Source organism: Colossoma macropomum, unplaced genomic scaffold (assembly GCF_904425465.1).
Source record: "Colossoma macropomum unplaced genomic scaffold, Colossoma_macropomum, whole genome shotgun sequence".
Classification (NCBI taxonomy): domain Eukaryota; kingdom Metazoa; phylum Chordata; class Actinopteri; order Characiformes; family Serrasalmidae; genus Colossoma; species Colossoma macropomum.
Genome location: NW_023494791.1, coordinates 16,167,202 through 16,184,027, shown reverse-complemented (window position 1 = coordinate 16,184,027; position 16,826 = coordinate 16,167,202). Strand labels below are relative to the sequence as shown.

General features: G+C 39.0%; 1 protein-coding gene across 1 annotated transcript in view; it reads right to left on the bottom strand.

Annotated features, from left to right (window-relative positions):
* Nucleotides 1–16,826, bottom strand: part of pcdh15a (protocadherin-related 15a) — a 227,642-nt gene that overhangs the window by 112,935 nt on the left and 97,881 nt on the right. Inside the window, exons 12-14 of the mRNA XM_036574114.1 lie at nucleotides 13,981–14,187; nucleotides 10,509–10,643; nucleotides 5,133–5,282 (exon numbers count right to left, since the gene is read on the bottom strand). Coding sequence (XP_036430007.1) covers nucleotides 5,133–5,282; nucleotides 10,509–10,643; nucleotides 13,981–14,187 — 492 coding nt within the window. The remainder of the gene's footprint in view (nucleotides 1–5,132; nucleotides 5,283–10,508; nucleotides 10,644–13,980; nucleotides 14,188–16,826) is intronic.

The following is a 16,826-nucleotide window of genomic DNA, read 5'->3' as shown; positions in this document are numbered from 1 at the left end:
AGGCCATTTTACACAGTGGAGGATAATGGTCTGCACGACATAATTCGGACTGCGTCCAATGACTGAACTTATGAGTAGCCCTCGAGAGCCACAGTCTTCACTATGATACACGAACATCAATGTGAAGAAACACCCAGTGTGTTCTTTAATTCAGTACCATTTTCACTACAACTGTAAATGCTCTATAGAAGGATTTTCCAGAAACTTAACGTTCCTCCTAGAACATACACAGGACTCCAAAAGTTCAAACTGCTTTCCTTCCATTTCTGTATCAATCAGTCAAGGTTGGCACCACTGCCAAAGAGAATGACCTTGCTACTTTACTTCAACCTTTGAAACACAATATGCTTTCAGTCATAAGAACGGGAGCAACTACAGTAATATTTTGGAGCTGCCCAGCAGCCAGCTTTACTGAAATGTAGATTTAATGCAAGTTATTAATGAGATTTAAAAGAAATACGCTTATCTTGGTTAAATCTTTAAACATAAAAAACATGGTCAAATATGAATTAAAGAGAACAAAAGAAAGTTCTAATTCCCTTTTAAATAATCCTGCTTAGAAGTAAACCCTTAACTTTCTTACTCAATCATCTTAAAAAGGTAGTGCTGTGCTAATGCTAATTCCATGCCCAAGCTGAGTCAGCGGGGGCTGTAAACATACCTTAAGGCTAATTAATTAAAGTCTCACTAATATGAACACACCTCCTCCAGCCGCTATTCTCATAATTACGCCAAGTCCCACTTGTGCGCAGAACCCTGAATGACTCCAGCACCACTGATCCATATCATCACCATTAAGCTGATTGTCTTTCTGTTAAATACTATGGGATGAAAAGACAGCTTGGACACACGCACACATACACAAACACGCACACACACACATACACACATACACCCACACACACAAACGGTAGAGCAGGCAGGTTGACGTGTGACCTCGAGCTCATTCCAGGAGAGTCCAGTCGGCTTGATTTTTAGCAGAGATTAAAGCTGACATTTCTCTGTCTGATTTTGCTTTCATTTCTAATCCAGCAGCGAGAGGGAAAACACAAGCAGTGAGAGCAGCAGGTCATCAGTCCAGCACTAAAACAAGCTAAACACAGAGAGACCAGACAGTGGGGGGCCTAACAAAGTCTGGAGTGAAGGCTGTATGGCACGGTATATATATATATATATATATATATATATATATGGTGTGGGGATATATTTATATATATATGTGTGTGTGTGTGTGTGTGTTTGTAGAAATGTAGGCAACCAGTGCAGCCTGTTTATATACCATACTTTGATTTGTATTTCATATTAAATATATGTTACATATACAGCAGTATACACTATTTGCTATGTAACCTCAGATGCTTAATTTTTATTAGGTGAAGAATTAAGGTGCTAGAAAGTTCATTAGATGGTAAAATAAGATTAAGTAAAAATGTTCACTTGGGTTTAAAAAAGATTAGCGTCTAAGGGTAATCTGTACAGTATTTATTGAGTCATTATGAGTAAACTTGCACTTCTTTGTGTCCTCATGACAAACACATCTGAATTTTACATGAATTATACTCAAATCTGACTAAATCTTAATGATAATAAAACAAAAATGATTTTAGTCTAAAACTTATTGTAAAACCTTTTGCCCATGTTACAAATGTTGAATGTTTTTTGTTTTGTCCTTAGTGTTCTTCAAGTTCAATAGACATAATGAACACTGAAATTCTGGAATTTTTTGGAAGTTTTTATGCATTTTTTTATTAAATAAAAATGTACAACTCAATATATTTTTACATTAAAAATATTGTAAGATTTATAAGAATATTGATTATTTTCTGCATGTCCTCATGTCCTTTGTTATATATATTTCGTTTTTCTACTATGTTAGATTCAGCAAATAAATAAAAATTGTGCAGTAAAATTTGCCAAGTGTTGGCAAGTTGATTCAGACTCCTGGCAACAAAGATGGAGGTCCTGGGGGGGTCCAGAACTTCCTAATTAACCTCTTGGACCCCCAGAATGTCTCAAAATCAACAATTTGGGGAGTCCCTGAACATAAACTTATTATGGCATTATGCTGTCCATTAGGGGATAATAGACGCTCAAATACACTTTCAGGTAAAGGTCACTGTTTAGCTGCTTCACCCACAGTCAGCAAACTTCTGTCTTTGGTATTCTTAACTAACTAGAGGTGCAGCACTAGTCTGCCTCAAGGTGGCGCTGTAGAAAACTGGTTCACCCAGTTGGTCCTTTACAGTCTAGCAACTGTAACTAAGTTAAGTGACCCTTATTACTCCCACACCGGGGAAATTTCACTCCACATTTAGCCCATCCATGCAGTGTAACACCACATACACACTAGTGAACACACACACTAAGGGGCAGTGAGCACACTTGCCTAGAGCGGTGGGCAGCCCTATCCATGGTGCCCAGGGAACAGTTGGTGGTTAGGTGCTGGTTAGGCTGGTTCCCTAACCTCCAGCCCACAACTACACACAGGATGCCTCTGAAAACTTTACAATATGCTGTAACACATATGTAAATCTGAAACTAGCCCACTTTTCCAATGGTTTGGTGGAAAGAGTTAAAAGCTACTTATTTCTCAAACAAACACAAAAGAGGAGATGTTTAAGATCCAAAATGTGTGGAAGATCACATTACCAAACTAGAAAACAGCATTTTCAGAAGAAGAACTGATAAACCAATCAGCGGCGCTATGCAAGTGAGTTACCCTACCAACGCTGGAGAAGCCAGCCAATACGGGACCTCCTGAATACCACGGGATATTTTACACACAGCTGGTTACCATATGGATACCCTTAATTCATAATATCCTGTCTCTTTAGACTCCTCAATGGCTTGTTTATGATGTCTCTGATTATATTCATTCCAACTGTTCAAATTCATGTGGTTTTCTAGGTAAAGTACAGAGGTGGTTCAACATTGCCTTCATCTACGCAGCTGAATTGATGTCTTTGCCGTTATCACCTCTGTCATCATCTGCCACTGACATCGCCCTATATTGCTGCTGTCCAATATGTATGGTAGGTTTAGTCTGGCGCCTCTGCTAAGAACTTTCTGTCATGGGAAAACCTGACAGGACTTAAAACTCCAGGCATCACTTTCTGCTTCCCCAATACATGCAACCCTACTTGCCTTGACATGGCACCGTATCAAGAGAAAGAGTATTTACAGTACATGTGGCAAAATTCTTGTCCAGTTTTCTTTGTAACTGCCTGACTGTCAACTAGCAAGGAAAGGATCTAGACCCTTCTACACTTAGGAACTTCAGAAGACTTGGTAAGATGGCAGGAGCTCATCCTCTGCCTTTGATCAGCCTGATGAGACTTCAACCATACTGCTTATAGTCAGCCACCCTATTAAATTGAGTGAAGTGTCAAGGCTGGGGCTAAGAACTGTTCCTCATCAGTCTTTCACAAAGGCTGAGCAGCACTTCACCTTTAGTTGGACAGCTCTAATTTTACTTATTGCTTTTATAATTTTTCTCATTAGCATTTACTTTAATTCATTATACATGTGTGGGGCAAAGGCTGGTTATTTTTGTGCTGTTTATCAAGTTTGCAGAATTTGGGTGGTAACAATTTGCATAATATAAGGAGTTTGGGGAAACTTTATTTCCAGATTGAAATATATGTAAATGTAAACTATACATGCAAATCAACATTTAAATATATGCCAATATATGCAAATATGTAGACTAAATATGTGTAATATGGAAATATATTTCCTTTCCATATGGGTTAACTGACATGCCTCCTTCATACCATACATATTATAAATGAGTAACACTTTACTGAAGGACATCATTCATAAGGCTATGTGACAAGCTAAGGAGGGCTAAAACTGCATTTTCAAAAAAAATGAGCCACACTGTTCAGTCTTTTATTTTTAAATGTGGTTCTGGCAGGACGTCTCCTTGTTACTAAGCAACAACAGCATCAAAACTGTCAGTCCGGTGTGCTAGCCTGCTATCGTTTCGATGTGTACAAGCAGAAAGTTTAATTACTACTCTTAACTTGCAAATGTGCACTGCTAGCAAAAAACATGCTAAACTAAAACTCTAAACTCTAAACAACTCTCTATTACAACTGTCACTGAAGGCCTTGCTTTACCTTTAATCTCTTCAGTCAGCACAAAATAAACACCAATGATGTAGGCTACCTGACCACTTCAAGTTTTTGAATTCAGGCAACCTGGAGCGCTCCGCAAAAACAGACAACTGCACAGGGCACATAAAACACGAGGTGCTCAGCATGCAAAAGCAGCACATAAAATGTGACGCATGCTTGAATAAAGCTCTATAAATGTTTATGTAGGTTTGTAAGCTGTCATGAAAGGCTTATTTAGGTTGACATGTACAGGCTTATGTAGGCGTCATGCAGTTCATAACAAATAAAGCATTTTTAGAAAATCCAGTGGATGATACTTAACCTTAGATGAGAGGTGTCAAACTCAACTGCTAAAAGGGCCATATTAAAAAATCTCAACAAATCTGTCGGTCAGAGAACGCCCTTCCTCATCTCCGCCACTTTTTCTGTTGTCTCTGCTGTCTATCCAACTCTCCAGTGTTTTGTTTCATAACGGTACTTAATGTGGTATTCCTTCATTGTGGCCACACCCTTTCTGCAAATGAGTCATATATTGGAATTAAAAAGGTATTTGAGCTTCCACCTGTCTTGAAATCCCCAGTGCTCACTGTCCACTTCTCACTTTTAGCGAACTAGGTGGTTTTTCAGCTAGCTAAGTGTTTACATTGGTCGAACTGCTGCTGAAACACAGCTAGTATGTCTGGTGATGCAACTGGTGCGGTAGGATTGAGGTGTAACCACTGCCCCATAGATTGCTGTTGGGAGGAGGGGGGTTGGAGTGCACTTCATGTTGCAGTGCATGTTGGGGATTGTAGTGCAGCACACTGTGAAATGGGCTAATATTAATAGAAAATGAAAATAATTTCATAGCGCGATCCTGCCCTGCCCGTGGGCCTTGTGTTTGACACTTGGGCATTAGATTATATGAAGTTTATAAATGGTCGTGTGGGTAAAAAAAGGATGAATAAACACAACAGTCATCTGCTTTCTTTCTGAACGCAGCATGAATCATTTATGTGCGAGAGCATTTCTCACCTGTATTACAGTCTCTCCAGGCTGCATGTTGGTGAACACCTCCACAGTATAGGACACCTGAGAGAAGGTGGGTGTGTTGTCGTTGGCGTCGATAACCGCAATGTTCACGGTCACCGGCAGGCTCTGCTGTACACCATCAGAGGCCACCATCTGTGGGAGCAGCAGGAAACGATATAAGTGAAGTCAACTACTTGACAGACTCTGAAGAGATTGCTGCTGAAAATGACTCATATATTTGGAAAGCAAACGCTGCATTAATACATAACATTGTATCTCTTTTTTTAGACCTGCATCCAGAGGAGCTGGAAAACAAGTATGAGGCCTAAGAGGGAGCAATTTTAAAGCAGAGAAATTTCAGTGATTATGTGTGGCTGAAGATAAAATGGTGCAATGGTAGAAAACTGCTCATTACAGAAGATACGTACTTCTCTTACTAATGCATTACCAAAACACTCCTCTTCAGCTATTCCAAGCATGTGTCTGACCATCTTCCATTCCTGCTTGTTTTCCTTCTGCACCTCAATCAGAGAGTTGAGCTAAAGGCTCTAAATGTTGGTGATGTTCCCAAGCATGTTCTCCAGACACTCACAGCTGTAAGTGTGGATCAGAGCTCAATGGCTTTGCATGCAGAAATATGCCAGTGAACTCTGGTTAGCAGAGACAACTTCACTGTAGCAGGAGCCTTATAGCAGATTAGTATGATGCATGCAGCCAGCTGGCTTTTCTACATGAGTGCGCTGTGGAGCTCTCTGGGCAAGCTGGGTGCATGAGTGTGTTATGAATACACAGTCCATGCTGGATGATCTTTTGACCCAGGCGTTAGCAGGGTTTCTGTGCGAGTGATTTTCATTCCTTGAGAAGAAAAGCTTATTAAGTCCAACTTCATTTGACCTCTAAGTCTACGGCTTTACTCCTGTCTACACGATTCTTTTACAGGTAGAAGCTGCAGAGCTAGAGAACTAATGTGCTTGAATATCTGAAGAAGAGCAGTTCTGTTTCATAATGGGCTCCTGCTGTGTGCTTGAGACAGACATCTACTCTAAAGCTTTGAAAGTTAGATTCTGCTTTGAACTTTGAATACGACCTGCATAAGGTATCATTTCCCTCTCTAAGAGCTTCACAGCTGCACTCATTTAATCAGATCTGTCAGGGACATCACTGAGGAAGTGAACACGAACAACTGTACAATTACAAGTCAATGACAGCAGATGAATGCCATCAGAGCTGCGGGAGGTCCAAAAGCTCTGAACATCTCATGTTAACTCTTAGAAATCTAGTATTATCACTTTCTTTTCGACATTCTATTCAAATGTAATTATGTAATGCATTTGAGGAAAATGTATTTTCCACAAGTAACCCACACATCTGATACAAATGAAAACAAAAATTTAATGTCCAGCACATATCTTTTACAAACAGTTCAGCCTAAAGTGCAAATGTTACAACTAATCCCACAGGTGGGGTAGCTATAGCGAACTGAGGGGCTAAAAGTCTTGTAAATCAATGCAAACTCAAATAATTCAATACAATTCTATGTTGTTTGAACCAGAAAAGCTTTCCAACCTAAAAACATAATAACTGATTTATAAAAATAAATATGATTCATGAAAGAGGCTGTGTCAAACATTGGTAAATTTAGTTTTGACCACAAAGTAGAACATCAAACATCACCACAATATATGTGAAATACATATTTTACTTATACATTTTACACTGCTTTGATGTCCGACCTTTTTCATTTTAATTTGATATCAAGTGTTGATAAAAAAAAATTCCTTACTGTAAAACAAGACAGTACAATAACTTCCCATCAATTTCAAATCAATCATACAACATCTCCTCTTCTACTTATGTGGTATTGATTAAGTGTGTTTACATGCACTAAATAATCTGATCATAATCAGATTTCTGCAGTTATCTGATTATTCAAATGGTCATGTTAACAGCGTAGTTCAATTTCTTAAATCGGAGTAAGGTCTAGAAATTCGATAAACAGAGCTGGAATTTAGCTCAGTAATCAGATTTCTCAGCCCATGTAAACTGTTATTCAGATTTCTTTCAGATATCTCAGTCTGCACATGTGCGAAAACAGACCACGGTACGGAAGTAAGCAATCAGTGTTGCTGTGAGATCAAGCAAAACACTTTTGGAACGACGTAAACACACTTAATGAAAGTTTCGGATCTGTACTTCTGACAAAATTCCTATAACTTCCGGAAGAATAATTCATCAATTAAAAAGCCAACTTCTTTGTTTTCTTATTATTATTATTCTAGGGTCAAAATTGTGCAGTGCTACAATGTATATTGTATATTATGTGGGATAGCACAGCAATGGCCTAGCAACACCTTAGCAACCACCTAAGGTACCACAGCAGTGGTCTGACAACACCTTAGCAACCAACTGGGATACCACAGCAATGGCCTAACAACACTTTAACAACCACTTGGTATATCATAGCAACAGCCTAGCAACACCTTTGCAACCACCTAACAACCACCAGGCATTTCCCTAACAACCAGCTACCTGGAATACCTACTATATAAGCCAACATATATGATCAAAAACAATCAACAGCTGTCTGCAACTGCTTTAACTCTTTGTCTTTGTGTTTGTGAGTGAAGTTTGTGAACTTCTAGGGATTAAAAAATTATTATTATTTTTTTTTTCCCAAGGGTATCACAATAAGTGAAGAAGATTCACCGAGGATAGATACTTCAAAACAAGAAAATGCTCTTCTCCACACTCCTCTTGGCATGTTTGTGGCTATTCTCACCTTAAGTGGCCGAAAAAAGACAGAGAGAAAAAGAAAAAAGAGCAAAGGAAGAAAGAAACGTAGCAAACAAAACAAAGCTAGGCAAGCAGTTTCTAAACAACCTCTCCTGTATTGCTGGAGGCAGCGCTGGCTGGTATTGACATGTCTCTGCAGGTGAAGAGAAAGAAGCCCTCAGTGGAACTGAGAAGAGAGGATTCAGGATAAAAAGGGGGATGGAGAGAAGAGTGATTTGGTAAAACACACTCTGACATGCTGGAGATCAAGACTGGAAAGCCATTATTGCATTTGTTTTTCGAAAGAGAGAGAGAGAGAATGTTCACAGTACAACACTGTACAACACTATGTTGCTTAAGAGAACTCTTTGAGATTTTTTTTTTTAGTTTTCTCTCTGTGGGTGACAAAAAAAAAGAAAAAAGTACTTTAACACAAGAAAAGCAAATGGTCTGAACAAGTAGGCCTTAATGTCAGTAATAGAGAAAAAAATAACATTTTCCAAAATAGTTTTAATACAAGTATTATTCAAATAGAGAAGGGGTTCATTATGAGTGTGCCATCTCCGTCCTCTATGATTACGCATAATTGTTCTTCTACATTCAGAAATACAATCACCTAATTTGCAACTGATTCAAGTTTTTTTTTTTTTCTTTAACGTGGCTTTTTCTTTACAAACAAAATCACACCAAAAAGCGATGGTGTCTCTGTTCCATCCAGCAGCCTATTGTTAAGCCCATTAAAGGTATTAATGCTTATGATTAAGTATCATCAAGCTTTAAAGTGTCCTGGAGAATCCTGCTTCCAAACAAGCAAACTCATAATGATTCACAACACTCATAACGATGGGGACCATGACCCCCGCGACTGTTTCAGACAGGGACCCAGGCCTGTGCTTTGGCTGTCCATTTTGATTGTTGCCGGCAGAGTGATGTCGCAGCTGAGATCAGAGGGGCTTCAAGCTAAAGCCCTGCTCGCTAGATAAGATCAGCGGAGAGCCCTCTTAAGCAGCCAGCCATGGAATGAGCACCAGCAGGAACACACACCGTCTCATCCCTTCTTAAATTACTTGTTTTGTTCTTTCAAGCGAATGATCTCATGCTGTTTGTGATGTTAGGTGCTGAAATATTGATACACTTAAAGCCCCAGCACTCCCGAAGGAAGTAAGATTAGTACAAAAACAGTTGTTATTTTTTGCCATTACATAAACAGATAAAGAGAAATCTCACAGGAGAATATCACATTCACATCAGCCTCATATAATGTCTGTCTACAATTTGTACTGTAAAGGAAAAGAGTGAGACAATAGACAACAGACACTAGAGGAAGGAGGTACACCAGTTTAAAAGTGAATGTCACTGTCTCACAATATTAAACTTAAACAGCAAAAGTCAATGCAAAATGCAGCTAAACACAGAAACATAGCAGCCTTTTTTATTAGCATTATTATTATTATTATTATTATTATTATTATTATTATTAGTATTAGTAGTAGTAGCAGTAGTAGTAGCAGTAGTAGTAGTAGTAATGGTAATAGTAGTAGTAGCAGTAGTAGAATTAAGTAAGTTTGCTTGAAAAAGCCAACTTCTTTGTTTTCTTCTTCTTATTATTATTCTATGGTCAAAAATAGAATACTACAATGTATACTGTATATTATCTGGACTAGCAGAGCAATGGCCTTGCAACACCTTGGCAACCACCTGAGATGCCATAGCAATGGGCTAGCAACACTTTTGCAACCACCTAATAACCATCAGGCAACTCCATAACAACCAGCTATAACAATAATAATAATAATAATAATAATAATAATAATAATAATAATAATATAGAAACACACTTTCTAAGCCACTTCTGGGGGAGCTGAAGCCTATCCCAGTGGTCACTGGGCAGAAGGCAGGACACACCCAGGACAGTTTGCCAGTCCATCACAGGGCAGACACACAGACATACACATACACACTCATACCTAGAGGCAACTTAGCATGTCCAATTAGCCTGACTGCATGTCTTTGGACTGTAGGACGAAACCCATCCAGACACAGTGGGAACATGCAAACTCCACACAGAAAGGACCCTGGTCGCCCGGCTTATATTTATTCCTATAAATCACTTCTTGTTCAAATGGCTAAGGCTTACTGTGCTAAGTTAACCTATAAGCTGCAGCACAGCTATATCTGTTTTTAACAAGCACGACCACAATAAACAAAGTAATGTTTTAGTTTTTTCCCCAGTATGTTAAATTATCATTCATGCATTAAAAATGCAGAGGTGTGTTTTCTGTAGAGGATGTTTTAATTTCCACTTAGTAATTCAACAAAAATGTCATGTTAACCAGGGGAACCCAAACTTCTTCATGACTCTATGAGGACTGATTTATGACATGAACTACACAAGAAGCGTGTTTTCTGACATTTAAATCGCCCAACTTCATAGCCTTTGCATGAGATGCAAACTATCAGCAATTTCCCGTACAGCCGTCAGTCTAGTATATACTGATGCCATTCTTCTCTGAAAATAGGAAAATATAATAATATAAATTAAAGGTCACCTCAAAGCCCCTAACAGAGAGGTAGGTATTAGAAATGTATGTGGGTGTTTGTTCCTACCGTGAAGGTGTAGCTCATTTGTGTCTCTCTGTCCACAGGCTTGAGCAGAGTGAGGTAACGTGTGATTCCAGAGGAGGTGATGGAGAAGATGGAGGTGTAGTCACCCAGTGTTATCTTCACCTGTGGGTCTTTAGTCTTTAAAGAAGAAAGATAAGACCTGAGGGATGCTTAGTGTTACCAAAAAAGAAAAAAAACATACAGTCTAAAAACCACACAATTCCTTTACATACTCATGCATATGCACACAGCACACACCCACACAGCTGTGAAAACAATACAGCTAGAGAGCAAAGCAAACTAATAAAGTAACTCATAAACACAATTCCCTTGGTTTTGATCATTCTCAGCTAGATTAGAATATTTCTGAAAAGCAAGTACATGTCAGCAGTACTATTACAGGTACAGCTATAAACAGGTATGCACAATGATATTGGAATCATATCTGTATTAGCAGATATGACAAACTGTTAAAAAAATGTATTAGTATGAGACAGATGATTAGATTTGATCCATATTCCAAACCAATATTTGACAATGCATTTATTGTATTCTGGAAGAGCAGAGCATTCAGTCGAAACTGGGCTACTGTGACAAAATTATATATAATGCTATATAAATAAATGTTATATTTCTCTATATAATAATGTTAAAAATAAGAAAAATATATTTTTTATAATTAATTTCATTTTATAAATATACATACATCAGCATCGACATCAATACATACTGTGGACCCAAAAAGTATTATGGATTACTATTTGTGTCATAGTTAAAAATGCATTGGGAAACAAAAAGGGGACAACAAGCACCATATTTTAACCAGACCACTCCAAGACCTCCCAAACAATGACTGATGTATTTCAGATCATTATCCTGCTGAAAGAGCCATTTTTTTTGCATCCAAAACCGTCCAAATGCAGGTTTGCCTTTGCACGCTTCTGAGTTCATGAACACAAGCTCACTGACAACACTGACAACACAGACTTTGGAGTTTCCAACTCTGAGCTTTACAGTACCTCAGTACAGTCTGGTTGGAAATTCCTCTCCAGGCTTTCTCTACACAAAAAGTCTACTCTCAGTTTGATATTATACTTAAAGTGTTTTCTCTGAAATAAACATTATTTGTTAAATATTTTATGAAATAACCCAATGAACTTCATCAAAGTTTACCAGTGGTTAAAACATTAAGGCGTCCAGACACTTTTTAGGGCCACTATATGAACATGAAAAATGACAGAAATTTGCACCAGCAGAGAACTCCCATATTGGTCCATCCCTAAATATGTATACATAAGTATACAGATGGTGCAGATTAGTTGTAAATTTGATGTATGCTCATCAATATGGCCACTTTGTTTATTGAATATCTGCATTAGCTTCATTACTGACTCAATCAAATCAGCTCATCAGTCTCCCTTTCACTACTTAATCACACTCCCTAATCAGACACGTAGAGAGAAAGAGAAAGAGAGGGAGAGAAATGGAGAGAAAAAGAAAACAGGAGGGAAAGAGACAGAAAAGTGCATGAGTGAGGAGTATAAGAGATAGTGGTAAAAAGGAAGGAGAAAGAGAGGCAGAGAGTGTGGTGGGTGATGCGGCTCACTGTATCAGACAGAGGGAGAGAGAGTTTAAAGGTGAATGAAGCTGCAGTGGTAAAAGTGTTCAGTGTTCAGCTCTCGGGAGAGTGAAGCTCTTTTGAGCTGGAGGGGTCTTTTGTAGAGAAGGCCATGTCTCAGACTTTTTCAACATTATAGAAATGCTGCAGACAGTAATGGACCATTACAGTGAAGTGGCAGAGCTGACTGTGCTCACAGTCATCCACACAAATGACAGAAAGACTGAAAAACTGAGGGCCTGATCGAAACATTGGATGGCCAAAAATGTCTGCTGCTGATATCAATATTAGCAAAAAATAATACATGGTGACTTGTTTTACATGAGTTAACTTTACTTTATTAAGAAAACTGTATAATAGGAATATTTAGCAGTTTAATACTCCTGTACTAGAAAGCGCTCGCCTTACAGTCGCCTCACGCTCTTTTCTTTTCTGCAGCTATAACAGCCTCCACTGTTCTGGAAAGGCTTTCAATAAGATTTTGTAGTGTGTCTGTAGGAATTTGTGCCCATTTGGTCAAAAGAGCATTTGTGAGGTCAGACACTGTTGTTGGACGAGAAAGCTCACAAACGACATTCCAGTTCATCACAAAGGGGTTGAATGGGGTTGAGGTCAGGGCTCTGTTCAGGCCACTGGAGTTCCTCCACACCAAACTCAGTGCTTTGTGCACTGGGGCAAAGTCATGCTGGAAAGAAAACGGCCTTCCTCAAACTGCAGCCACAAAGTTGGAAACATTGTCTAAAATGTGTCTATGCTGTAGCATTAATGTTACAATTCACTGGAACCATTGTCCTGGACCAAACTTTACTGTTGACACTATGCATTCCAGTAGGTAGCGTTATCTGGCATCCACCAAACACAGATTAATTCATCAGATTGCCATTCATTTCCAGAGAACACATTTCCAGTTTGGTGCTTTACACCACTCCAGCCCATGCTTGGCATTGCACATAGTGATCTTAGGTGTGTGTGCAACTGCTCAGCCGTGGAAACCCAGTTCAAGAAGTTCCCGATGCACAGTTTTTGTGCTAATGTTGCTTACAAAGAGATTAGGGAAGGCACCAGAGGATAGGCACTACACTTCTCAGCACTCAGCAGCCCCGCTCTGTGTGTTTGCGTGGTTTACGGCTTAGTGCCTGAGCTGTTGTTGCTCCTGGATGCTTACAATGTACAACAACAGCACTTACATTTGATCGAGTGAGGATGTCCATGTACTTTTGTATTGTGTAGTGTATTATCGGCTATCAGACTTCTGAAAATTGGTATTGGTCACATCATTTTCATATCTGTCAGGCCCTACGCTCTACATAACCATAAGCAGAATGAGCTCATATTTCCAGCTGTAATTTTGAAAGTGAATATTATGAGTCTGCCCCCCATGGAAACATCAGACTCAATCTGTATGACTAAGCCATTTAAGTAGCCTCTCATTAAGGAGAGAGAGGAGGGACACTAAACACAATAAAGGATTAAAAATAGTCTCCAGAGAGAAGCTATTACTGAAGACTGTATTAGTCTCACCTCAGCCTCAAACCCAAACAAAGCAAGAGAGAGAGAGAGAGAGAGAGAGAGAGAGAGAGAGAAAAAGAGAGTGTACAGAGGAGAGAGAAATAGTGAACAAAGACTGAGATAAAAAGAGAACAAAGCACAGCACACAAACTTCATATCGGTATGATACCCACTGGTACAGCCCCTGGCAGAAGCTGCAATAATGCAATAAACACAATCAAATATATCAAAATCACTGATTGAAACTATGGTTACATAAATGACTGCAGTAATGGAATCCTTCAACTCAGAAAACAGAACAAAACACACTGTGTTTCTGTTACTATGTCTGTACAACTATGAGCCCACCTCCTCAATGTCGTTGTCGAGGGCAATGATGGCCAGCGGGGCAGTGAGGTTGGCTCTGCCCGAAATGGTTGCACCCACAGGGGCTGACTCACTGATGAAGCCCCGGTAGGATGGTTGGTGGAAGTACGGGGCCTGGTTGTTTTCATCCAAAATCTCTATCCGCAGGTCAGCAAATGCAGGGAGAGGGTGACCATTATCCTGTTCGGCCTGCTCACAAACACACCCACATAAACAAAGCAAACAAACAGACATGTCAGGATAAATGCGTTGTGACAGTGGTGTTAGGGAAGATGGCCATCTCCATATGAAACTGCCAGCTCACCGCTGGCCCAGCAGAAGGGCAGTTCAGCACCGTGGACAGCAGCTCTCTGGAGCTGCCTGAGGATTAGCTCACCCATGGAGCTTTGTTTATACATAGCACATCCACAGTGCATAGAACATTTTTGAAAGGCCCAATTTACAGAAAGCTGAATTTTCCTCACTTAAAAAAAAAACAATAAGATTTTAATATAGTATTTAAACACTGTTTAAAAAAATAAAATGTACAATTTATTCCATATATGTAAACAAAGCTGTTTGGCCCACCTATCCACAATGAAGTTATAAGGCCTGCTTTTTGAATGAGGCACAATACATGGCAATGAATCAGAACAGAGAGCAACCATCATTTACTTAATTTCCACTCAAAACAGCACAAGTTGTCACTTTTCAGCATGATAAAAAAAAATTAAAACATTTTCTCTTTTCAGTATTTTCCATACCTCCAAAGTTCAGTCTTAGAAGTTGGTTGCATTTTCTGCTTCTCACAAACCAGTTAACCCCAAACATATTCAATGATATTGAGGTCTGGACCGCTGTTCTGAAAACACCAGCTGCTTCACTGTTGATTTGCAAGTTTTCTTCTTTTGTCTAATTCCTTTTCCTCGCAGATCCATAATGTTGTCTTCTTACAGTGGAAGGATGGACAGAAACGCCTGTGGATTTTTTCAGTTGTGGTGGTCTACCAGGCCTTGTTGGGGTTGTTAGGAGCCCATTTTCTCTATGTATTTTAATCAATTTTTCCACTCCAGTTGTGAAAACTCCTGTTTTTTCTACTTACTTTCCTTTGACTTTCCCCTTTTCTTATACAGATGGAATATTTTATATCTGATCTCAATTGTGCTAATTGTGCTATTGTACTATTCAATCTGATCAGCACAATGTATCATCTTATTTAACACAACTGCTGTTCTGATAAAGAAGTGCTAAAATAATGATATGTGTTGTTAATTAAAACATCACTGGAACTTTTATTTGCTCTAAATGTTTTATTTTATGCAAGGCCTGCTGAGTTCTATTTGGTGAATAATCACAGGTAATGCCAGTGTTTACTGAAATATTTACCTCCTCTCTGTTGCATCTTTCAAATGTACAGATCTCTAATCTCTTAACAACTTTATATACTTTTCATATAACTGACACATTCCTGCATTTATTGCTGTAAAATCTCTCACTTCCATCATACAGAAGCATACAGAAGGCAAAGCGACGGCATATTTTCCTGAGCTGCATAATTCAGGTTTCCGTCTGTTTAATAGTTTATTTTCTGGTGCATGTTTTCAGAATGCCTCTGACAACACAGAGTGAAAACAAAACCTCATTTCCAGTCTGCTTCGAATTTTCCGGAGCAGTCAGTATATGACACGGAAACGTCAGAAGAGCAAGCGCGACCGTTTTGCACGGCAAACAGAAGCATTTAAGATTTCTAAATGGTATGTGATGATCCTTACTGCTTGCTGAACAATGATATCTTTATGCCTCTCTCTCTCTCCTTGCTCAATTAAATAAGAGGATGTATTTTACTTAATTGAATATGCACAATGAATGGTTTCTTACATGCATGTGTGTGCGCCTCACTGCTCTACTGAGTTTCTCTGTCAGTGATTTTTCCCTATTCCTGACTGCTCTAACTACTGAAAGACCTCTTCTTTCTCGGAGTATATTTAGTAAGTGATAAAATTGACTTGAGCTCAGGCAACATCTATGAGAATATAGACACGCGCTTGCCCTCGCAATCCTGCCCACACATATTATGCACATAAATATTTTCACTCTGACTGACATTTGTTTGCTGGCAAGTCCTGGCCTGGTGAAAAAAGATTTCAATTATCTCAGTAAGGGCACTGGTGAACTGACATTAAAGCAAAAACTACATCATTAAAGCTGGTACATCACTAAAACTGGCACCACCAGACAAAAAGTACTTAAAGCTCTTATCTCTTGGATCCACAGGTGTTTTGGTCCATCATTCCACTGTGAGAAGTCAACTCACTTGAGGCTATGGCCCAATCCCATTTCCTATTTTTACCCCTACCCCTTGTTTCTGAGTGTTACCTTGCCTGTTGGAACTTGGAGTTACGAGGAGTAGTGGTTAAAATCTTCCCCTATGAAATGGGACCCTCAAATAAAAAAGAACATCACTTCATTAACAGGCTACTAGTGGTGCTCTGTAGGTGACCCTGCCAGTCTGCAGTGATAGCAGAGGAAGGTAAAGTTCAGCAACCTCAATGCTGGGCTTTAGTTACATTTAGGGAATCATATGACTTTAAAGGGGGGGGGTGCAAGTTATTTATTATCGCTCACCCTTAATTCTTTGGTGATATGAAGCTGAAGTCAGCTATTCACCAGCGTCTTGTTCTAATTTTCCCGCTCCATCTTAAATGTTTTAAGATGGAATGGGAAATTTAGCTAGCTAGCTACCATGACATCAGCATACTATTAGGCACTTTTATGCCTGTTATAAAGAAAAGGACTATAACACATTGAAACGACATTAAACTAAGATAATGTTTATCGTAATTTTTAAC